This window comes from Schistocerca nitens, chromosome 1 (genome assembly GCF_023898315.1).
Source record: "Schistocerca nitens isolate TAMUIC-IGC-003100 chromosome 1, iqSchNite1.1, whole genome shotgun sequence".
NCBI lineage: Eukaryota > Metazoa > Arthropoda > Insecta > Orthoptera > Acrididae > Schistocerca > Schistocerca nitens.
This window is the reverse complement of record NC_064614.1, coordinates 8,670,536-8,693,198: the sequence shown is the minus strand read 5'-3', so window position 1 is coordinate 8,693,198 and position 22,663 is coordinate 8,670,536. Positions and strand designations below refer to the sequence as shown.

Sequence of the window (22,663 nt, the reverse complement as noted above, 5' to 3'; positions counted from 1 at the left end):
GGAAGATCACGCAGTGAAAGAAGTGTTTAGTGCTGTAACTTTAGCTGACTTTTATAAATCTTTGTCAGCTGAAAAATTTCCACGTATCAAGAAATTTGCAGGCAAAATGTCCTCCATATTTGGATCGACGTATATTTGTGAACAAAGTTTTTCTTGCTTGAAAATCAACTAGAGCAAATACTGAAGCTGTTTAACACACAGTAATTTGTAGGCTGTGATGAGAATATCAACTAGCAGTCTGACTCCTGATTTCACAAAAATTGTGCAAAATTGTGATAGGGTGCATTTGCCCCATTAAACTTGTTTTAAAATTTAATGTACTTGGAGATGATATTAAATTAGCAAAATAAATGAAATTGAACACAACTATCTTATTTGAGGATGTCAGAAGGAAAGAGTTACAAGTGACTTTAGTCTTATCAAAATTGTAAGAAGTATACTTATACCCCTTTGCTTCTGACTCTTTCATTTATATCTAATGATTTTTACGATACCTTTTATGAAATGTAAAGCTAACTAATCAATGCATTTTAACGCTTTCACTGCTACACCCGAAATTGCAACTCTGTGTGTGATATGTAATTGTAAATAAAGAAAACTTGCATTTTCAAAAAAATTTTGGGAATATATATATATATTCCCAAAATTTTTGTGAAAATGCAAGTTAGGAGTATAACTGAGGGAGTAACAACAATCTATTTCATCTAATATAACGAATAACGGTACCGAAAACTAAATATGCATTCAAAATTCGTATCGTAGATACATTCCTGTAATAAATAAAATTTTAATGCTTCTTTGCCTGGTGTTATGCAGTGTTTACATAAAACCGCAAAGTACTAAATGCGATCGATCTACAGCAAGGGTGGGCAATTGTTTTGGCTCGGGGGCCACATTATAGACACAGAGGTTAGCGGAGGGCCGCACCTTATAAACCTTTCACTTCTAATGCCGTATATATACTGGCGGCATATATATATATATATATATATATATATATATATACCGCAAGTATATATACTGGCGGCATATATATATATATATATATATATATATATATATATATATATATATATATATATATATATGCCGCCAGTATATATACGGCATTAGAAGTGAAAGGTTTATAAGGTGCGGCCCTCCGCTAACCTCTGTGTCTATAATGTGGCCCCCGAGCCAAAACAATTGCCCACCCTTGCTGTAGATCGATCGCATTTAGTACTTTGCGGTTTTATGTAAACACTGCATAACACCAGGCAAAGAAGCATTAAAATTTTATTTATTACAGGAATGTATCTACGATACGAATTTTGAATGCATATTTAGTTTTCGGTACCGTTATTCGTTATATTAGTTGAAATAGATTGTTGTTACTCCCTCAGTTATACTCCTAACTACAAGAAATGTGGTTTAAAATGTTTCTATGGGCGTTGATAAAAACCTGCCGCAGCTTGAGTGGTATTCCATGGATGATGCCGTAGTTAACGGATCCGAAGCCGAAACGTAACTACAATATTCATCCCACAGAACATTATGGTAGTAAACTAGCTTCTTCTTCTTTCCGTTTTGCCATTTCCTATTTCGCTACGAGGTCGGCATTGTTGTACGTCTGTTTAAACTAGCTTCTTCTTCTTTCCGTTTTGCCATTTCCTATTTCGCTACGAGGTCGGCATTGTTGTACGTCGGTTTTCGCAATGTTAGTGACACCTGTTGGCCGGACGTCCTTCCTGCTCTCCCTGTGAAGGAATCTGTGTACACCACCTGTCTGCATCTGGTGCAGATCTCGTGTTTATGTATGGGAACGTTTTCTAAACGTTTGGGTAACGCTGCATCTGAGGAGGGGCGTGGGTACCAACTCGGTATTTACCTATTTGGATGTGGGAAACCGCCTAACAACCACATCCAGGGTGGCCGGTTCGCTAGCCCTCGTCGTTAATCCACGAGGCGGATTCGATCCGAAACTGCCAGCGTCCGAGAAGCATGGGCGTTACCGCTCTTGGCTGGCTAAGCGTGTCGTAATGATTAAACTATTACAGAAAAATAAATATAATTTCAAATTCTCCTTTACCTAATTTTATGAAGTCTTGACAACAATCGTAACGTACATCGCTCAGGAATAACATACTTTTAAAGTATGTGGTGCAAATGCTACCTTTACATGAGTGGGTTTCCGTAACAACGCTCGTAGTTGATGTCGAGTAGAAGCGGCGTTACTAGCTGTAATAGCAGTTTGTGTTTTTGTTTCATTTTTATAGTGATGCTTTTATAGAAGGCGATAAAACGCAATGGTTCGTAATAACAGAAGCATCTCTCCCCGTTCCTGGGACAGGGAACCTGCCAGAATTAGCCTGCTACATATAAACAGTCTGTCGAATAAGGTGACGATCACTCTACAACTGTCTGCTGATGACGCTATAGTGTAGGGCAAAAGATTCATCTTTGGGTTGCTACGGGGGGATAGTGATTCAGCAACAGAAAAATAAAAACAGATTTCGGTGAAATTAAAAGCAAGGTTCAAATGGTTCAAATGGCTCTGAGCACTATGGGACTTAACTTCTGAGGTCATCAGTCCCCTAGAACTTAGAACTACTTAAACCTAACTAACCTAAGGACATCACACACATCCCTGCCCGAGGCAGGATTCGAACCTGCGACCGTAGCAGTCGCGCGGCTCCAGACTAGCGCCTAGAATCGCTCCGCCACTCAGGCCGGCTAAAAGCAAGGTGGCAACATTAAGAGCGCAGTGGGGATTCCAGTGTAAAACGCAGAGGAGAGAGTGGTTAAGTGACATAGAATACATTGAAGATATCTACGACGGCAAGACTTGTCTGTTGTCGTAGAAAAATAAATGGTAGTCGATATGGAAAACGTATAACTAGAGTTTTAGTCTAACGAAGCTTCCCCAAGTTGCGGCCAAGTAAGGCAGAAGGGATGGATAATATTCTTTCGGAATTCTAAAATCATTTGGGGAACTCACAACCGGTCGGCTATTCAGGCTGGTTTATAGGATTTATGAGACTCGAGACGTGACGTCCAACTTCCGGAAAAATTTCGTGCACACAATCCCGAAGACATCAACGGCTAGTAAGTACAAGAATTGAACACAATCAGCTTAACATTACATGCATTAATGTTGCTGGCCAGAAGAACATACAGATGAATGGAAAAGAAAATCGAGAACCTGTTGGACAATGATCAAAGGTAAACGCACCACAGAGGTGGTTCTAACTTTGTGCGTGATAATGGATGTAATACTCAAGAAAATCAAGACACGTTCACGGGATTTGTCGATTTGCCGACGTAGAAAATGCTTTCTGCAATGTAAAATGGTGCAAGATGTCGGAAATTTGGAGAGAATAAGGGTAATATGCAACATGGACAAGATCCAAGAGGGAAAAAATAAGTATGGATGATGAAGGACAAAATGCTCAGAAGAAACAGGATGCGATACAGGATGCAGTCTTTTGCCCCTATTACTCAATTATATAAAAGAAGAAATGAAGGAAAGTTAAAGTGAAGAAGAATTACAGGAGCTGAAAAATGGAACGGAAAGTGTAAAAAGTAAAGAATATGGATTAAGAGTAAACCGCGGAAAGACGAAAGTAAAGAGGAGCACCAGAAATGAGATTAGTGATGTAGTTAATATCAAAATTGTGGGACCACGAACTTGGTGAGGTTAAGAAGTACTGCTACCTTCGAAGCAAAACAACATGTTGTTGTTGTGGTCTTCAGTCCTGAGACTGGTTTGATGCAGCTCTCCATGCTACTCTATCCTGTGCAAGCTTCTTCATCTCCCAGTACCTACTGCAACCTACATCCTTCTGAATCTGCTTAGTGTATTCATCTCTTGGTCTCCCTCTACGATTTTTACCCTCCACGCTGCCCTCCAATGCTAAATTTGTGATCCCTTGATGCCTCAAAACATGTCCTACAAACCGATCCCTTCTTCTAGTCAAGTTGTGCCACAAACTTCTCTTCTCCCCAATCCTATTCAATACCTCCTCATTAGTTACGTGAAACAACATATGACGGGCGAAGTAAGGAGGACATAAAAAACAGAACAGAATAACGCAGATAAAGGATGCATTTCTGTAGTAGTAGCCAAGGTAGATCTTAATTTCAGGAAGGAATTTCTGATAACGTATGATTGGAGGGCAGCATTGTAGTAGTGAACCACGGTCTGTGAGAATACCGGAAAATAAGAGAATGGATGCGTCTAAACTGTAGTGCTCCATAAGGACGTTGAAAATTCGGTGGACTGATGAAGGAATGAATGAGAGATTCTGCATAAAATCAGAGAAGAAAGGAACACATAGAAAACACAGGCAAGTAGAAGGGACAAAAAATAGGACATATGTTAGGACGTCAGGGAATAACTTCAGTGGTACTACAGGGAGCTGTAGAGGATAAAAACTGTGGGGCCGACAGAGAGTGAAATATATCGGATTTCTCATGTAACAGAACCCACTGTGTTGCCATCGATGGGAAGCATTCATCAGAGGCAAGGGTACCGCCAGAAGTGTCCCAGGGAAGTGTGATAGGACAGATTTCCTATAGGTATAGATAAATGATGTGGCGGAAAGGATGCGCAGCAGTCTGCGGATTTTTGCTGATGGTGCTGTGGTGTGTGGCAAGCAGTCGTCGTTGAGCGACTGTAGGAGGATACAAGATGACTTAGACAAAATTTCGAGTTGGCGTCATGAATGGTGCCTAGCTCTAAATGTGGGAAAACGTAAGTTAATGCGAATGAGTAGGAAAACCAAACCTGAAATGCTCAGATACGGCATTATTAATGTAGTGCTTGACCGAGTCACAGCGATTTAATGTCTAGGCGTAACGCTGCTAAGGATGGCTCTGAGCACTATGCGACTTAACTTCTGATGTCATCAGTCCCCTAGAACTTAGAACAACTTAAACCTAACTAACCTAAGGACATCACACACATCCATGCCCGAGGCAGGATTCGAACCTGCGACCGTAGCGGTTGCGCGGTTCCAGATTGTAGCGCCTAGAGCCGCTCGGCCACCCCGGCCGGCTGCTAAGGAATGTGAAAGGAAATGAGCATGTAAGGATTGTAGCAGGGATGGTTCACTGTAAAGGAGATCGCTTATAGGACACTAGTACGACCCACTGTTGAGTATTGTTCGAGTTTTTGGAGTTTTTTTTCCTTTATTGTAGTTTTAAACACCTATACAGGCGGGCTGTCAGCAGCATAGTACGCTGCTCTTCAGCCTTAAGTGGAACAATAACATGACATAGAGGTGATACAGACAATACAAAAAACGGCGGGCAAAAAATGGAGATACAAAAAACAATAAACAAGAAGCCGTTCACGTTGGACGATAAAAACACTAACACTGGTAGACACGGCGCACAAAACACGGAGAACGGCGACGGCACATGTGAACAGTGGAGTTGTAACTGCACAAAAGACAAAACGATGCACACACACTAGACGCTGATGGCGATGATCTCCGGCGCGCGAATGTTCACTGAGCGTGTACGAGTCCGGGGACCTGCCAAGAGAGGAGGTGGAGGAGGAGGAAGGGGAAATGGGAGAGGGGAGAGCAGAGATGCCATGGGCAAAGGAGAGTGGGGGAGGGAGGAAGGGGGAGGGGAAGCCCGGGGGAGAGGGTAGGAGGGAGGGGGGAAAGGAAAGAGAAGGGAAGGGAAAGGGGGGAGGGAGGGTGCCTAAAGGAAAGGACACAGGAGGGCGGGGGGGAGGATCAAAGTTGATAGGAGGGGTAGATGCAGGAGAGGAGGACATCATCAGGGAGGGGGAGCTGGCGGAAGCCACCTTGGGAGAGGGTAAGGAGGGTTGAGAGATGGAGACCGGGTGGGACGTGGGAATACAGGCGCGGCAGCGGGCGGGGGTGGGTGGGATCGGGGAGACGAGCAGGTGAGGAGGGTCGAGTTTACGGGAGGTGTACAGGATCCGTATCCTTTCAAGGAAAAGGAGGAGGTGGGGGAAGGGGATGAGATCATACAGGATCCGCGTAGGGGAGGGGAGACGGATGCGATAGGCGAGGCGGAGAGCATGGCGTTCAAGGATTTGGAGGGATTTATAAAAGGAAGGGGGGGCAGAGATCCAAGCCGGATGGGCATAACAAAGGATAGGGCGGATGAGGGATTGATAAGTGTGGAGGATGGTGAAGGGGTCCAGACCCCACGTGCGGCCAGAGAGGAGCTTGAGGAGACTGAGTCGGGAGCGTGCCTTGGCTTGGATTGTCCGGAGGTGGGGAGTCCAGAAGAGGCGGCGGTCGAGGGTGACGCCAAGGTACTTAAGGGTGGGAGTGAGGGCGATAGGACGGCCATAGATGGTGATGTAGAAATCAAGGAGGCGGAAGGAAGGGGTGGTTTTGCCTACAATGATCGCCTGGGTTTTGGAGGGATTGACCTTGAGCAGCCACTGGTTGCACCAAGCGGTGAACCGGTCACGATGGGATTGGAGAAGGTGTTGGGAGCGCTGTAGGGTGGGGGCAAGGGCAAGGAAGGCGGTGTCATTGGCAAACTGGAGAAGGTGGACGGGGGCTGACGGCGGCGGCATGTCCGCCGTGTACAAAAGGTACAGAAGGGGGGAGAGGACGGAGCCTTGGGGCACACCGGCAGAGGGGAAAAAGGTGTAGGAATCTGTGTTATGGACGGTGACATAGGAAGGACGGCGGGAGAGAAAGGAGCCGATCAGACGGACGTAGTTAATGGGAAGGGCGAAGGTTTGGAGCTTGAAGAGGAGACCGGAATGCCATATGCGGTCATAAGCACGTTCGAGGTCCAGGGAGAGGAAGATTGCGGAGCGACGGGAATTAAGCTGTTCGGAAAGGAGATGAGTGAGGTGAAGGAGAAGGTCGTCGGAAGAGAAGGACGGCCGAAAGCCACACTGGGTAACGGGAAGGAGGCGGTGCTGGCGGAGATGCTGGTGGATGCGGCGGGTGAGGATAGATTCCAGGACCTTGCTGAAGACCGAGGTAAGGCTGATGGGACGGTAGGAGGAGACGGCGGATGGCGCTTTGCCGGGTTTAAGGAACATGAGGATACGGGAGGTTTTCCACAGGTCGGGGTAGTAACCGGTGGACAGGACTACATTGTAGAGCCTGGCCAGGGTGGAGAGGAAAGAGACAGGAGCTTCACGAAGGTGACGGTAGGTGACACGATCGTGACCAGGAGCGGTGTTGCGTTTTGTGCGGAGTGTAGCAATGAGATCCTGTGTAGTGATAGGGGCATTGAGTTCCGTGTGTGCAATGGTTTTTGGAGTTCGCATCAGGTAGAATTAAAGGAAACATCGAAGGAATTCAGAAGCGGGCTGCTAGATTTGTTACGAGCGTAATACGCAAGTATTACGGAGATGCTTCGGGAATTAAAATGGGACTCACTGGAAGGTAGACGACGTTCTTTTCGAGGTGCACTATCGAGAAAAATTAGAAAAGCGGCATTTGAGGCTGACTACAGAACGGTTCTACTGCCGCCAATGTACATTTCGCGTGAGGACCATGAAAATACGAGGGTTGTTTGAAAAGTCCGTGCTAAGTCCGAGAGATGGCACCACCGGTGCGTATTGAGGTAAGTTTTAGTTGGTAGCGTCTTTGGAAAGAAAGCACACCAAGTTTCAGCCCTATTGGTCTATTTCCTTGTGTTTGGCATTCGTGTGAATCGAGGAAGACGAGTGATTGTCAAAAAATGGACGAAAAAGAATTTCGTGTGGTGATTAAACATAACTTTATAAAAGGCAAAACGCCTCAGGAGACTAAAGAGAAGATTGATAAACATTACGGTGACAGTTTATACGTGGTTTTTAAAATTTTTCAAGTAGCCATATGGGCACAAGTGATATTGAACGTTCTGGACGCCCTGTGGAGGTTACGACTTCAGAAATCATTAATAAAATCCATGGTATGGTGGATTAAGGTGCGTGGGATTTCTAGTGTTGTGGGCATCTCGAATGAACGGGTTCATAATATTTTGCATAAACATTTGTACATGAGAAAGCTATCCGCAAGATGGGTTCCGCGATTGCTCACGCTTGACCAAAAACGGAATCGTGTGAAGTGTTGCAAGGATGGTTTGCAGCTGTTCAGGAAGAATCCACAGGACTTTAAGCGTCCTTTCGGCACTTTGGATGAAACATGGATACATTACTATACTTCAGAGACCAAACAGCAATCTAAACAATGGATTACCAAGGGAGAATCTCTCACCAATTGAAAACGTCTGGTCAATGGTGGCCGAGCAACTGGCTCGTCACAATACGCCAGTCACTACTCTTGATGAACTGTGGTATCGTGTTGAAGCTGCACGTGCAGCTGTACCTGTACACGTCATCCAAGCTCTGTTTGACTCAATGCCTAGGCGTATCAAGGCCGCTATTACGGCCAGAGGCGGTTGTTCTGCGTACTCATTTCTTGGGACCTGTGCACCCAAATTACGTGAAAATTTAATCACATGTCAGTTCTAGTATAATATATGTATCCAATGAATACCCGTTTATCATCTGCATTTCTTCTTGGTGTAGAAATTTTAATGGCCAGTAGTGTATTACTCTTACTGAGTCATTGCATTTACTACGTAATGGACTTTATTATAGATATAAAAAAAGTAACGTTGGCTGCCGTGAGAAAGCGTCGGCTATGTGATGCTGATGTTGAGGATGAAAATTATAAAACCGAGAATCAGTGAACAAAGTGAAATTCGTTTGGTGAAATCGAGCTTAACTACAACTGGGAACTCAATGATAGTTAGCGGCTGTCACATTCGCCAAGTGTGCCAGTTTGCCAGCGGCAGCATAATGTGTGGATTTGTTACAGACGTGATTACAGGCAGGGCTATGTTTACAGGTCTGACTTCCTGAAGGCGTCCACCCCGGCGGAGGACCCACCCAGCTGGGGTGGGGAGGGCGTGTCGCTGTACCGGCGCCACGTGCGATCGCGCGTCAAGGTGGTGCGCGCCACAGACCCCGGCATCTTCCGTCTGTGGCACCCCAAGGTGAGCGGCGGGTGTCACTGCTTGCTGACGTCAGCCATATTCATTATCTGCAGCATTCGCTATAGCTTCATGTGGAGCACCAGACATTCAAAATGAAAAGTATTGATTGCGGTCTAGAGTGGTATGGAGTGAAGGGAGAGACAAGGTACTTCCTGCCGGTAAAAGCCGACTAGGATCGCGATGACGTAGGGAGTCACAACACAACCATCCAGATATCTTCATAATATTCCGCAAACACTGATGAGACAAAACGTTATGACCAACCATTCAGTAGTTTGTTGGTCCACCTTTGGAGCGAAATACAGCAGCGATTTTATGCGGCACGTAGATGCGACAAGTCCTTCGTTGGTTTCCCGAGACATGTGGCACCAGACGTCTTCGTGCATGTCATACACTTCCCGTAAGTTATGGACCGATGGGTTGTGGACGCTGAGCAAGCAAGCAAGCCTCCCAGATGTGTTACGTCAGGTACAGATTACGCGAATTCGGTGGGCAAGACATCAACGTGAGTTCACTACCAGTCCTCTCAAACCAGTGTAGCACGATCCTAGCCTTGTGATATGGAGAGTTATCCTCCTGAAATATAACATCGCCGTCAGGGAAGATTGGATTGTTTGGGGGAGGAGACCAAACTGGGAGGTCATCGGTCTCATCGGATTAGGGAAAGACGGGAAGGAAGGCGGCCGTGCTCTTTCAAAGGAACCATCCCGGCATTTGGCTGGAGCGATTTAGGGAAATCACGGAAATCATAAATCAGGATGTCCAGACGCGGGATTGAACCGTCATCCTCCCTTCAGGGAAGACATCAAGCATGAAGGGATGGACGTGGTCCACAGTAATGCTCATGCAGCCCAAAGCTGTTATGCTGCCTTCGATTACTGCCAAATGTCCCTTGGAAGCCCACAATATTGCATTTACAGGAAAGCACCTGCCGTGCAATGCATGTTTTGATCAACCTGAATGATGGCGTTTCTAGACATGGTTATCTATAATATGTAACAAGAAACGTCATACATCCGACTATGCGACAAGTTCCCATTGATCCACGGTCCACTCTCGATGACTGAATGCCCACTCCAGTCGTAACTGACGATGTCGTTGAGATACCATGGAAAGACGGGGACGAGGGGGGCGCCTTTTGCTGCATAGGCCGATGCTCAATCACGTGCGCTGAATGGAGTGCTCTGAAACACTTGTGCCTCCCACTGCACTGTACTCTGTCAGACCACAGATCGCCGGCTATATTTCCTTACAGAGCAAGCAAGCCGTCAGCCTACACGTTGTTTAATAAGGTGTGGACGCTCGACTGCTTGTGGCGTGAAACTTCCTGGCAGATTAAAACTGTGTGCCCGACCGAGACTCGAACTCGGGACCTTTGCCTTTCGCGGGCAAGTGCTCTACCATCTGAGCTACCGTAGCACGGCTCACGCCCGGTACTCACAGCTTTACTTCTGCCAGTATCTCGTCTCCTACCTTCCAAACTTTACAGAAGCTCTCCTGCGAACCTTGCAGGGGCAATAAAGATGCTCCTGTAGCGTTTTCGATGGGAAGTGTTTGCCCACCCACAATACAGCCTGTAACTGGATGCCCCTGAGTTTCATCTCTGTTCACACGATCTGCTAACTTTGAAGACAACTTCTTGCCACAGTCAACGAGCTGTAGACAAGCGCAGACAATTGGCGGGAAGTACAGGCGGCTGCCTTCTATGACGAGGATAGTGGAAAGGTGGTACAACGCTAGTTCACATGTGTAAGTCGGAGCGGCGACTATGTAGAGAAGTAGCTGGAAGGTGTAGGTAACTGTGGCAAATAAAATATTTTTTGTTCTCACGGTGGCTTCCATTTCCGAACGGACCTTACTTCTGGAATAGTCCCCGTAATATGTATAATTGCCCGAGTAAATGTGTACCTCTTTGACTTCCTGAATAAACCTTTTCCTTGAATTTCGAACCACCTTCGTATGTGTAGGTGTCAGAAAGACGTTGACATCTTTGCAGGAGTGCAGTCGGCGGCTGCCCGCGGAACAGCTGCGAGCCTGCCTGAGGATGCGCGCCCTCACCGAAGCGTCGCACGCGCAGCTGGGGCTGCTAGCCTTCCGCGACGAGTCGCGCCACGCCTGACGATGGACTACGTCTAGTGGACGAAACGTCGTCTACCTAAGAACGGGTCATCTCACTGAAGCGTTGTATATCCAGCTGGGGCCACTCGTGCTCCAAACCTGATGGTGGACTACCCCTACTACTACGTCAAAACCCTCTTCCCGTGGAAGTGCGCCCTCGCCGAAGCAGAACGTTCGCAGCTCCGGCTGCTTGCCTTCCTCGACTTCAGCAATGCTTGACGATGTAGTACGTCCCGCGGCCGAAACTTCACCTGCCTGAAGTCGGGCGACCTTACAGAAACGACACATGCACAACTGGCCAAATGATGCCTCCCCTGACGATGAAGCCCGGTTTGCAATATAAATGTTGCCTGTTTCTGGATGTGTACTCTAATCAAAACGTCTTATATAGATGGCACTGCTGCAAGTTGTGCTACAGCTGACGTTGGACTCACATTTCACGGCCGAAAAGTCTCCTGCCTTTGGGCGAATGCCCTCAGCAAAACATCACAAGTGCAGCTGAACCAGCTCCAATTATACCATGGGCTGTGCCAAAACGTCGGCTGGTGGATGATGCTCACCCACACACACGTGTCACGTTGTGCTTTAAAGTGAGATCCGTCGCATGGTCAAAACGTCTCCATAGAATGGCAGTGGTACAGCCACAGAGCTTCAGACCTGCGAATCAATGGTACTAAGTAGACTGACAGTGGCTCACCTCACAAACAAGTCTTGAACTGTGTACGAAACTGTGTAGAGTAGCAAGGAATAAATATTTTGTACTTAATCTGAGTCTGTAAAATAAAGTATATGATTCTAACCACATAACATAACATAGTAGCATGCATTCATTCCACGTTCAATCTGTTTTTAATGAACAAATACAATAGCACGTAGAAGTATTTTGTGAAGAACATAACAACAAAACTGTGAGAATGCAGTTCATTTATATACAAATTCGGTCTTCAGTTAGAAATGGTTATTAATACACGAAGTATTTCAGTTTTGTGGATTTTTCTCCATATCCTAATGTGCAGTACGGCGCACTACATCGGCAGTACTTCAAAGGTTCACAACTGTAGACACAGCAACATCTCTGAGAATGCAGGCTTTCTCGGCGAATCTTCGCCTGAAGATGGCATGTAAGAAACTTGCTGAAACGTAGCTGGAGAACAACGCGCTGACTCGGCTGTCAACCCGAGAAGATTTTATCACAGCAACATCTCCTTGTGAGCTTGGTCGTTTTAATAATAATTTTCGTTGACGATCAATACTAGAAATGTATTCTACGAAGTAATATACATATTGGAACTCACTGTTGGAATTTTTAGACTTTCTGTAACTTATAATTAAAGAAAATTTCCTGTTCCATCTCCAACTGGGGATTCTTTTTGGCATTTTAGACTATCTCAAGCTGACTAACTAGCACTATGGCGGATCTTATCTAACTCGTCCCTTCGTTCAGCTAGGTAAGAGCTCTAGGTTAGCAGACAATGAAAAACACTCAAGAATCGGTCAGAAGAGGATTCGGTAAGCGACCTTCTTTTTAGAAACCTACCTGCACGTCATCAATTATTTACTGTATGTATTCCAATCTCTGTCTTCCTCTACAGTCTTTGCCATCTACAGCTCCCTCTGCTACCATCAAAGTTATTCCCTGGTATCTCACCACATGTCCCACCATCCTGTCCCTCCTTATTGTTGAGCATCTTTTCCGATTCTGCGGAGCACCTTCTCGTTCCTAGCCTTATCAGTCCACTTAGTTTTCAACATCCCTCTGCAGCACCACATCTAAAACGCTTTGATTCTCTTCTGTTCCGTTTTTTTCACAAACTATGATTCACTGGCATACAATGCTGTGCTCCAGACGTACATTATCAGATATTTCTTCCCCAAATTAGGGCCTATGTTTGATAAGAGTAGATTTCTCTTGATTTCCGTCGTCCGTCGTGACTTATTTTGCTTCCAAGGTTGCAGAACTCCTTAACTTCATCTACTTCGTGATCACCAACTTTCATGGTTTGTTCTCATTTCCCCCACTTCGTATTTTTTCGTTTTACTCTCAATCCATATTCTTTACTCGTTAGAATAGTCCATTTAACAGATCCTGAAATTATCTTGACTTTCAATGAGAACAGCAACGCGTCAGCGCATCTTATCATGGACATCCTTTCGTCCTAAATTTAATACCGTTGTTGAAGATCTTTTTCATTTCTGTCATTGATTCTCTGATGTATAGATTGATAGTGACAGATGACTGCATCTCTCTCTTACATGGTTTTTGACCCTAGCACTTCAGTCTTGGTCTTCCAACCTTACTATCCTCTCTTGGCTCTTGTACATGTTAAATTACCCCTCCCTCCCTACAGCTTATCTATATTTTCCTTAGAATTTCAAACATATTACACCATATTACATTTCAAATGCTTTTCCAGGTCGACAAATCCTATGAACGTCTCTTGATTTTTCTCTAGTCTTGCTTCCAATGTCAGAATTGCTTCTCTGGTGCTTTTACATTTCCTCAACTTTTCCGTAAAATATTCTTCTCGGCAACTGAATCGTGAGCTGTCAAGCTGATCGTGCGGTAGATTTCGCGCTTATCTGCCCTTTCTATCATCGGAATTTTGTGGATGACATTTTCGTGCATTAGTATGTCGCCAGTGTCACAGATTTTACATACCAGTTTCAATAGTCGTTTGTTACCTCTCCCATTAATCATTTTCGAAATTCTCAGGGAATTTTGTCTACCACTTCTGCGTCGTTTCACATAAAGTCTTCCGAAGCGTTTACAAATTCTATTGCTGGATCCTCTACCTATTCCATATTGATTCCAATTTCTTCTTCCATCACGTCATCAGTGTGCTCTTTCTACCTATCCACTCTCTCCTCTGCGTTTAAAAACGGAATTCCTGTTGACCTATTAATGTTACCGGCCCTATTTTTATATCACCGTACGTTGGTTTTACTTTTCTATGTGCTGTGTCAGTCCTTCGGATGGTTATTTCTCTTTCAGTTTCTGTACGTTTTCCCTGTAGCCATTTAGCCTTCGCTTCTCTCACTTCCTATTTATTTCATTCCTAAGTGACTTATATTGCTTATTCCTGTCTTTTCCTAAAAATTTTTATACTTTCTTTTCTCATCGATCAATTGCGGTATTTCATCTGTTACCCAAGGTTTCTTCGCAATTAACTTATTAGCACCTATATTTAACTGTCCAACATTTGTGATTGCTCTTTTATAGATGTCTGTTCCTCTTCCATTGAAGGCCTTATCACAGTATTCACGCCTTTAGCGACTCATTATTCCTCAGTTCTTCAATAACCCATTTCCTTCCAGACTTATTCTTCCGGACAATACTCTTAAACCTCAGTCAATCTTTCATCGTTACTAAATTGTGATCTGTTGTTTTATCTGATCATGTGTACGCCTTACAGTCCTATATGATTTCGGAATATGTCTCACCAAGGTGCAATCCTGCTGGAATATTCCCATGTCTCCGAGCCTCTTCCTCTTGTGATTCTTGAACAGAGTATTCGTTACTACTAGCTGAAATTTATTGCAGAACTTAATTAACCTTTCTTCTCTTTCATTCCTACTATCAATCCCATGCTCTCCCGTAATCCTTTTTTTTTTACTCTTCCCTCTACGAATCGCAATCGCCATGGCTGTTTCATTTTCATTTTCTTTTAAATACTGAATTACCCTCTCAATATCCTCTCATGCTTTCTCTATCTCTTCATCTTCTACTTGCGACATCGGCAAGTCTACCTGAACTATCGTTGTTTGTGTTGGTTTGCTATTGATTCTGATGAGAACAACCCTATCACTGTACTGTTCACGGTAATTCACTCTCTGCTCTACCTTCCTATTCATAAAGAATTCTACTCGCGCTATACCATTTTCTGTTGTTTCCGATATTACCATGTACTCATCTCTTATCTTCTTTCCATTTCACTCCACCGGCCCCCCCCCCCCCCCTATAACTGCGTTGAGTATTTGGATTTCCCTTTTCAGAATACTTATCATCTGTATCACGTTCAAACTTTTGACATTCCATGCTCCGACGCATAGACTGTACCCTTTTGTTGGTTTTTCAGCCGTTTTCTCATGTTCAACTACCCCTGGGCAGTCTCTTCCGGAAGATCTGAATTTGGGCCTAATTCGGAATCTTTTTCCAGCGGAGAGATAATCATGACACTTTTTCAATTACAGGCCACGTATCCTCTGGATAACATCATGTGCTTCCAATGCAGTGGTCTCCATTGCTTTTTGCATCCTCACTTCGTTTATCATTGCTGATTCTCATGCCTTTCAAGAGCAGTTTCCACTGTCTCTCCTGCATTAACTTACGCGTCTCAGAGCATCACTCAAACCCTACGACCTCGATTATTTGTTGGATATATTACAATCTCTGGCTTCCCCTATGGTTATTAACCTCTACGACTTCTTCAAGTTCCAGTTGTCTTAGAAAACTCCCATCATGATGTCCTTTCTTCCTGTCAATGTTATGCACATATTCGTCTTCTTTTCGACTCTACAGAAGAAATTTCTTATTTTACCACTCCATCTAACTCTCTCCACTTATCCTTTCCTTTTCCAGCTTTCCCATAGTCCATGGTTCACTTGCATACAATGATGTCCTCCAGACGAACATTCTCAAAAATTTCTTTCTTAAATTAAGGCCGATTTTTGCTATTAGTAGCCTTTTTTGGCCAGGAAAGCTCTTTTAGCATCTACTCGTTTGCTTGTAATGCTCTCCTTGCTTCGTCCATGATGTGTTATTTTGGTTAGAAATTCTCTAAGTTTGTCTATTTCGGGGCCCCTCAATTAGATTTTAAATTTATCGCTAATCTCGTTTCTGTAATAATATTCCCTTATACAGTACGTTAGCTACCAGCCTTACACACACACACACACACACACAAACAAACACACACACACACACACACACACACACACACACACACACACACACACACACACACACACACACACACACGTGTGTGTGTGTGTAAGGCTGGTAGCTAACGTACTGTATAAGTCAAAATATATATATATATATATATATATATATATATATATATATATATTCCCTTACACAGTACGTTAGCTACCAGCCTTACACACACACACACACACACACACACACACACACATATATATATATATATATATATATATATATATACTCCTGGAAATTGAAATAAGAACACCGTGAATACATTGTCCCAGGAAGGGGAAACTTTATTGACATATTCCTGGGGTCAGATACATCACATGATCACACTGACAGAACCACAGGCACATAGACACAGGCAACAGAGCATGCACAATGTCGGCACTAGTACAGTGTATATCCACCTTTCGCAGCAATGCAGGCTGCTATTCTCCCATGGAGACGATCGTAGAGATGCTGGATGTAGTCCTGTGGAACGGCTTGCCATGCCATTTCCACCTGGCGCCTCAGTTGGACCAGCGTTCGTGCTGGACGTGCAGACCGCGTGAGACGACGCTTCATCCAGTCCCAAACATGCTCAATGGGGGACAGATCCGGAGATCTTGCTGGCCAGGTTAGTTGACTTACACCTTCTACAGCACGTTGGGTGGCACGGGATACATGCGGACGTGCATTGTCCTATTGGAACAGCAAGTTCCCTTGCCGGTCTAGGAATGGTAGAACGATGGGTTCGATGACGGTTTGGATGTACCGTGCACTATTCAGTGTCCCCTCGACGATCACCAGTGGTGTACGGCCAGTGTAGGAGATCGCTCCCCACACCATGATGCCGGGTGTTGGCTATGTGTGCCTCGGTCGTATGCAGTCCTGATTGTGGCGCTCACCTGCACGGCGCCAAACACGCATACGACCATCATTGGCACCAAGGCAGAAGCGACTCTCATCGCTGAAGACGACACGTCTCCATTCGTCCCTCCTTCACGCCTGTCGCGACACCACTGGAGGCGGGCTGCACGATGTTGGGGCGTGAGCGGAAGACGGCCTAACGGTGTGCGGGACCGTAGCCCAGCTTCATGGAGACGGTTGCGAATGGTCCTCGCCGATACCCCAGGAGCAACAGTGTCCCTAATTTGCTGGGAAGTGGCGGTGCGGTCCCCTACGGCACTGCGTAGGATCCTACGGTCTTGGCGTGCATCCGTGCGTCGCTGCGGTCCGGTCCCAGGTCTACGGGCACGTGCACCTTCCGCCGACCACTGGCGACAACATCGATGTACTGTGGAGACCTCACGCCCCACGTGTTGAGCAATTCGGCGGTACGTCCACCCGGCCTCCCGCATGCCCACTATAAGCCCTCGCTCAAAGTCCGTCAACTGCACATACGGTTCACGTCCACGTTGTCGCGGCATGCTACCAGTGTTAAAGCCTGCGATGGAGCTCCGTATGCCACGGCAAACTGGCTGACACTGACGGCGGCGGTGCACAAATGCTGCGCAGCTAGCGCCATTCGACGGCCAACACCGCGGTTCCTGGTGTGTCCGCTGTGCCGTGCGTGTGATCATTGCTTGTACAGCCCTCTCGCAGTGTCCGGAGCAAGTATGGTGGGTCTGACACACCGGTGTCAATGTGTTCTTTTTTCCATTTCCAGGAGTATATATATATATATATATATATATATATATATATATATATATATATATATATATGTGTGTGTGTGTGTGTAAGGCTGGTAGCTAACGTACTGTATAAGGGAATATATATATATATATATATATATATATATATATATATATATATAGGGAAACATTCCACGTGGGAAAAATACTTGTGTCTGTGTATGTGCGGTTGGATATGGGTGTGTGTGCGAGTGTATACCTGTCCTTTTTTCCCCCTGAGGTAAGTCTTTCCGCTCCCGGGATTGGAATGACTCCTTACCCTCTCCCTTAGAACCCACATCCTTTCGTCTTTCCCTCTCCTTCCCTCTTTCCTGATGAAGCAACCGTTGGTTGCGAAAGCTTGAATTTTGTGTGTATGTTTGTCTTTGTTTGTGTGTCTATCGACCTGCCAGCGCTTACGTTTGGTAAGTCACATCATTGTTATTATTATTATTTTCAGTCTGATTATTATTATTGTTATCATTTATTGTTATTATGAACCATGGACCTTGCCGTTGGTGGGGAGGCTTGCGTGCCTCAGCGATACAGATGGCCGTACCGTAGGTGCAACCACAACGGAGGGGTATCTGTTGAGAGGCCAGACAAACGTGTGGTTCCTGAAGAGGGGCAGCAGCCTTTTCAGTAGTTGCAGGGGCAACAGTCTGGATGATTGACTGATGTGGCCTTGTAACACTAACCAAAACAGCCTACCTGTGCTCGTACTGTGAACGGCTGATAGCAAGGGGAAACTACAGCCGTAATTTTTCCAGAGGGCATGCAGCTTTACTGTATGGTTAAATGATGATGGCGTCCTCTTGGGTAAAATATTCCTGAGGTAAAATAATCCCCCATTCGGATCTCCGGGCTGGGACTACTCAAGAGGACGTCGTTATCAGGAGAAAGAAAACTGGCGTACTACGGATCGGAGCGTGGTATGTCAGATCCCTTAATCGGGCAGGTAGGTTAGAAAATTTAAAAAGGGAAATGGATAGGTTAAAGTTAGATATAGTGGGAATTAGTGAAGTTCCGTGGTAGGAGGAACAAGACTTTTGGTCATGTGAATAAAGGGTTATAAATACAAAATCAAATAGGGGTAATGCAGGAGTAGGTTTAATAACGAATAAAAAATAGGAGTGCGGGTAAGTTACTACAAACAGCATAGCGAACGCATTATTGTGGCCAAGATAGACACGAAACCCATGCCTTGTATGCCAACTAGCTCTGCAGATGAAGAAATTGATTAAATTTATGATGAGATAAAAGATGTTATTCAGATAGTGAAGGGAGACGAAAATTTAATAGTCATGGGTGACTGGAATTCGATAATAGGAAAAGGGAGAGAAGGAAACATAGTAGGTGAGTATGGATTGGGGGTAAACAATGAAAGAGGAATCCGTCTGGTAGAATTTTGCACAGAGCATAATATAATCATAGCTAATCCTTGATTCAAGAATCATAAAAGAAGGTTGTATACATAGAAGAACCCTGGAGATACTGGAAGGTTTCAGATAGACTATATAATGGTAAGACAGAGATTTAGGAATCAGGTTTTAAATTGTAAGACATTTCCAGGGGCAGATGTGGACTCTGACCACAATCTATTGGTTATGAACTGTAGATTAAAACTGAAGACACTGCAAAAAGGTAGGAATTTAAGGAGATGAGACCTGGACAAACTGAAAGAACCAGAGGTTGTACAGAGTTTCAGGGACAGCATAAGGGAACAATTGGCAGCAATGGGGGAGAGAAATACAGTAGAAGAAGAATGGGTAGCTCTGAGGGATGAAGTAGTGAAGGCAGCAGAATCAAGTAGGTAAAAAGACGAGGGCTAGTAGAAATCCTTGGGTAACAGAAGAAATAATGAGTTAAATTGATGAAAGGAGAAAATACAAAAAATGCAGTAAATGAAGCAGGCACAACGGAATACAAACGTCTCAAAAACGGGATCGACAGGAAGTGCAAAATGGCTAAGCAGGGATGGCTAGAGGACAAATGTAAGGATGTAGAGGCTTATCTCACTAGGGGTAGGATAGATACTGCCTACCGGAAAACTGAAGAGATCTTTGGGGAAGAGAGAGCCACTTGTGTGAATATCAAGAGCTCAGATGGAAACCCAGTTCCAAGCAAAGAAGGGAAAGCAGAAAGGTGGAAGGTGTATATAGAGGGTCTATACAAGGGCGATGTTCTTGAGGACAATATTATGGAAATGGAACAGAATGTAGATGAAGATGAAATAGGAGATATGAGACTGCGTGAAGAGTTTGACGGAGCACTTAAAGACCTGGGTCGAAACAAGGCCCCGGGAGTAGACAACATTCCATTAGAACTACTGATGGCCTTGGGAGAACCAGTCATGACAAAACTCTACCATCTGGTGAGCAAGATGTATGAGACAGGCGAAATACCCACAGACTTAAAGAAGAATATAATAATTGGAATCCCAAAGAAAGCAAGTGTTGACAGATTTGAAATTTACTGAACTATTAGTTTAATAAGTCACAGCTGCAAAATACTAACGCGAATTCTTTACAGACGAATAGTAGAACAGGTAGACGCCGACCTCGGGGAAGATCAGTTTGGATTCCGTAGAAATGTTGGAACACGTGAGGCAATACTGACCTTACGACTTATCTTAGAAGAAAGATCAAGGAAAGACGAACCTACTTTTCTAGCATTTGTATACTTAGAATAAACTTTTGACAATGTTGAGTGGAATACTCTCCTTCAAATTATGAAGGTGGCAGGGGTAAAGTACAGGGAGCGAAAGGCTATTTACAATTTGTACAGAAACCAGATGGCAGTTATAAGGGTTGAGGGGCATGAAAGGGAAGCAGTGGTTGGGAAGGGAGTGAGACAGGGTTGTAGCCTCTCCCCGATGTTATTCAATCTGTATATTGAGCAAGCAGTAAAGGAAACAAAAGAAAAATTCGGAGTAGGTATTAAAGTCTATGGAGAAGAAATAAAGACTTTGAGGTTCGCCGATGACACTGTAATTCTGTCAGAGACAGCAATGGAGTTGGAAAAGCAGTTGAACGGAATGGACAGTGTCTTGAAAGGAGGACATAATATGAACATCAACAAAGGAAAACGAGGATAACGGAATGTAGTCGATTTAAGTCGGGTGATGCTGAGGGAACTAGATTAGGAAATGAGACACTTAAAGTAGTAAAGGAGTTTTGCTATTTGGGGAGCAAAATAACGGATGATGGTCGAAGTAGAGAGGATATAAAATGTAGACTGGCAATGGAAAGGAAAGCGTTTCTGAAGAAGAGAAATTTGTTAACATCGAGTATAGATTTAAGTGTCAGGAAGTCGTTTCTGAAAGTATTTTTATGGAGTGTAGCCATGTATGGAAGTGAAACATGGACGATAAATAGTTTGGACAAGAAGAGAATAGAAGCTTTCGAAATGTGGTTCTACAGAAGAATGCTGAAGGTTAGATGGGGAGATCACATAACTAATGAGGAGGTATTGAATAGGATTGGGGAGAAGAGGAGTTTGTAGCAGAACTTGACTAGAAGAAGGGACCGGTTAGTAGGACATGTTCTGAGGCATCAAGGGATCACAAATTTAGTATTGGAGGGCAGCGTGGAGGTTAAAAGTCGTAGAGGGAGGCCAATAGATGAATACACTAAGCAGATTCAGAAGGATGTAGGTTGCAGTAGGTACTGGGAGATGAAGAAGCTTGCACAGGATAGAGTAGCACGGAGAGCTGCATCAAACCAGTCTCAGGACTGAAGACCACAACAACAACAACAATGAATTTTGTTATTCGTATTATTTTGCTGACATGTAACTTTTTGAGCAATCGAAGCTCTTAACAACTTCAAAAAATGTTAATACACGACCTGTATGTTGAACGACGTTTATGTGGAACAGCCACACGTCAGCGTTCATCGTCGCTGCATGGCGGGCTGCTCCCCGCCACTCTCTCCAGCCGTCATCATGGAGTTTTAATGGTCTGATGACGATCGTACCACGAACACATCCAGTCACCTGATTAACAAATCTTAACTTTTGCAAACTTAAATGCTATCTAAAACTGTATTATTTAAAAACTTTTATTCCAAATTTTGATAGCTGTTTGCCAGGAACACTGTTCCTAAAGGTGCTTATTTACTTCTTGTTTTTATTTCATTCCCAGCTCGTAAGAGCAACGTGGGTTGCTGTACGACGTCCTTTTCAGTCCAAAAATCCCAACAGGTTGGGACTGTGACAGAGGATCTCCAAATGGAAAATACACTTCTGGAAATTGAAATAAGAACACCGTGAATTCATTGTCCCAGGAAGGGGAAACTTTATTGACACATTCCTGGGGTCAGATACATCACATGATCACACTGACAGAACCACAGGCACATAGACACAGGCAACAGAGCATGCACAATGTCGGCACTAGTACAGTGTATATCCACCTTTCGCAGCAATGCAGGCTGCTATTCTCCCATGGAGACGATCGTAGAAATGCTGGATGTAGTCCTGTGGAACGGCTTGCCATGCCATTTCCACCTGGCGCCTCAGTTGGACCAGCGTTCGTGCTGGACGTGCAGACCGCGTGAGACGACGCTTCATCCAGTCCCAAACATGTTCAATGGGGGACAGATCCGGAGATCTTGCTGGCCAGGGTAGTTGACTTACACCTTCTAGAGCACGTTGGGTGGCACGGGATACATGCGGACGTGCATTGTCCTGTTGGAACAGCAAGTTCCCTTGCCGGTCTAGGAATGGTAGAACGATGGGTTCGATGACGGTTTGGATGTACCGTGCACTATTCAGTGTCCCCTCGACGATCACCAGTGGTGTACGGCCAGTGTAGGAGATCGCTCCCCACACCATGATGCCGGGTGTTGGCCCTGTGTGCCTCGGTCGTATGCAGTCCTGATTGTGGCGCTCACCTGCACGGCGCCAAACACGCATACGACCATCATTGGCACCAAGGCAGAAGCGACTCTCATCGCTGAAGACGACACGTCTCCATTCG

General features: G+C 44.8%; 1 protein-coding gene across 1 annotated transcript in view; it reads left to right on the top strand.

The window, feature by feature from the left end:
- LOC126240266 (chondroitin sulfate N-acetylgalactosaminyltransferase 2-like) overlaps positions 1 to 11,827 on the top strand; it is a 138,693-nt gene extending 126,866 nt beyond the window's left edge. The window contains exons 9-10 of the mRNA XM_049947912.1: positions 8,829 to 8,976; positions 10,973 to 11,827. Of these exons, the coding sequence (XP_049803869.1) occupies positions 8,829 to 8,976; positions 10,973 to 11,095 (271 nt within the window). The 3' untranslated portion in view covers positions 11,096 to 11,827. The remainder of the gene's footprint in view (positions 1 to 8,828; positions 8,977 to 10,972) is intronic.
- The last annotated feature ends 10,836 nt before the right edge of the window (positions 11,828 to 22,663 follow it).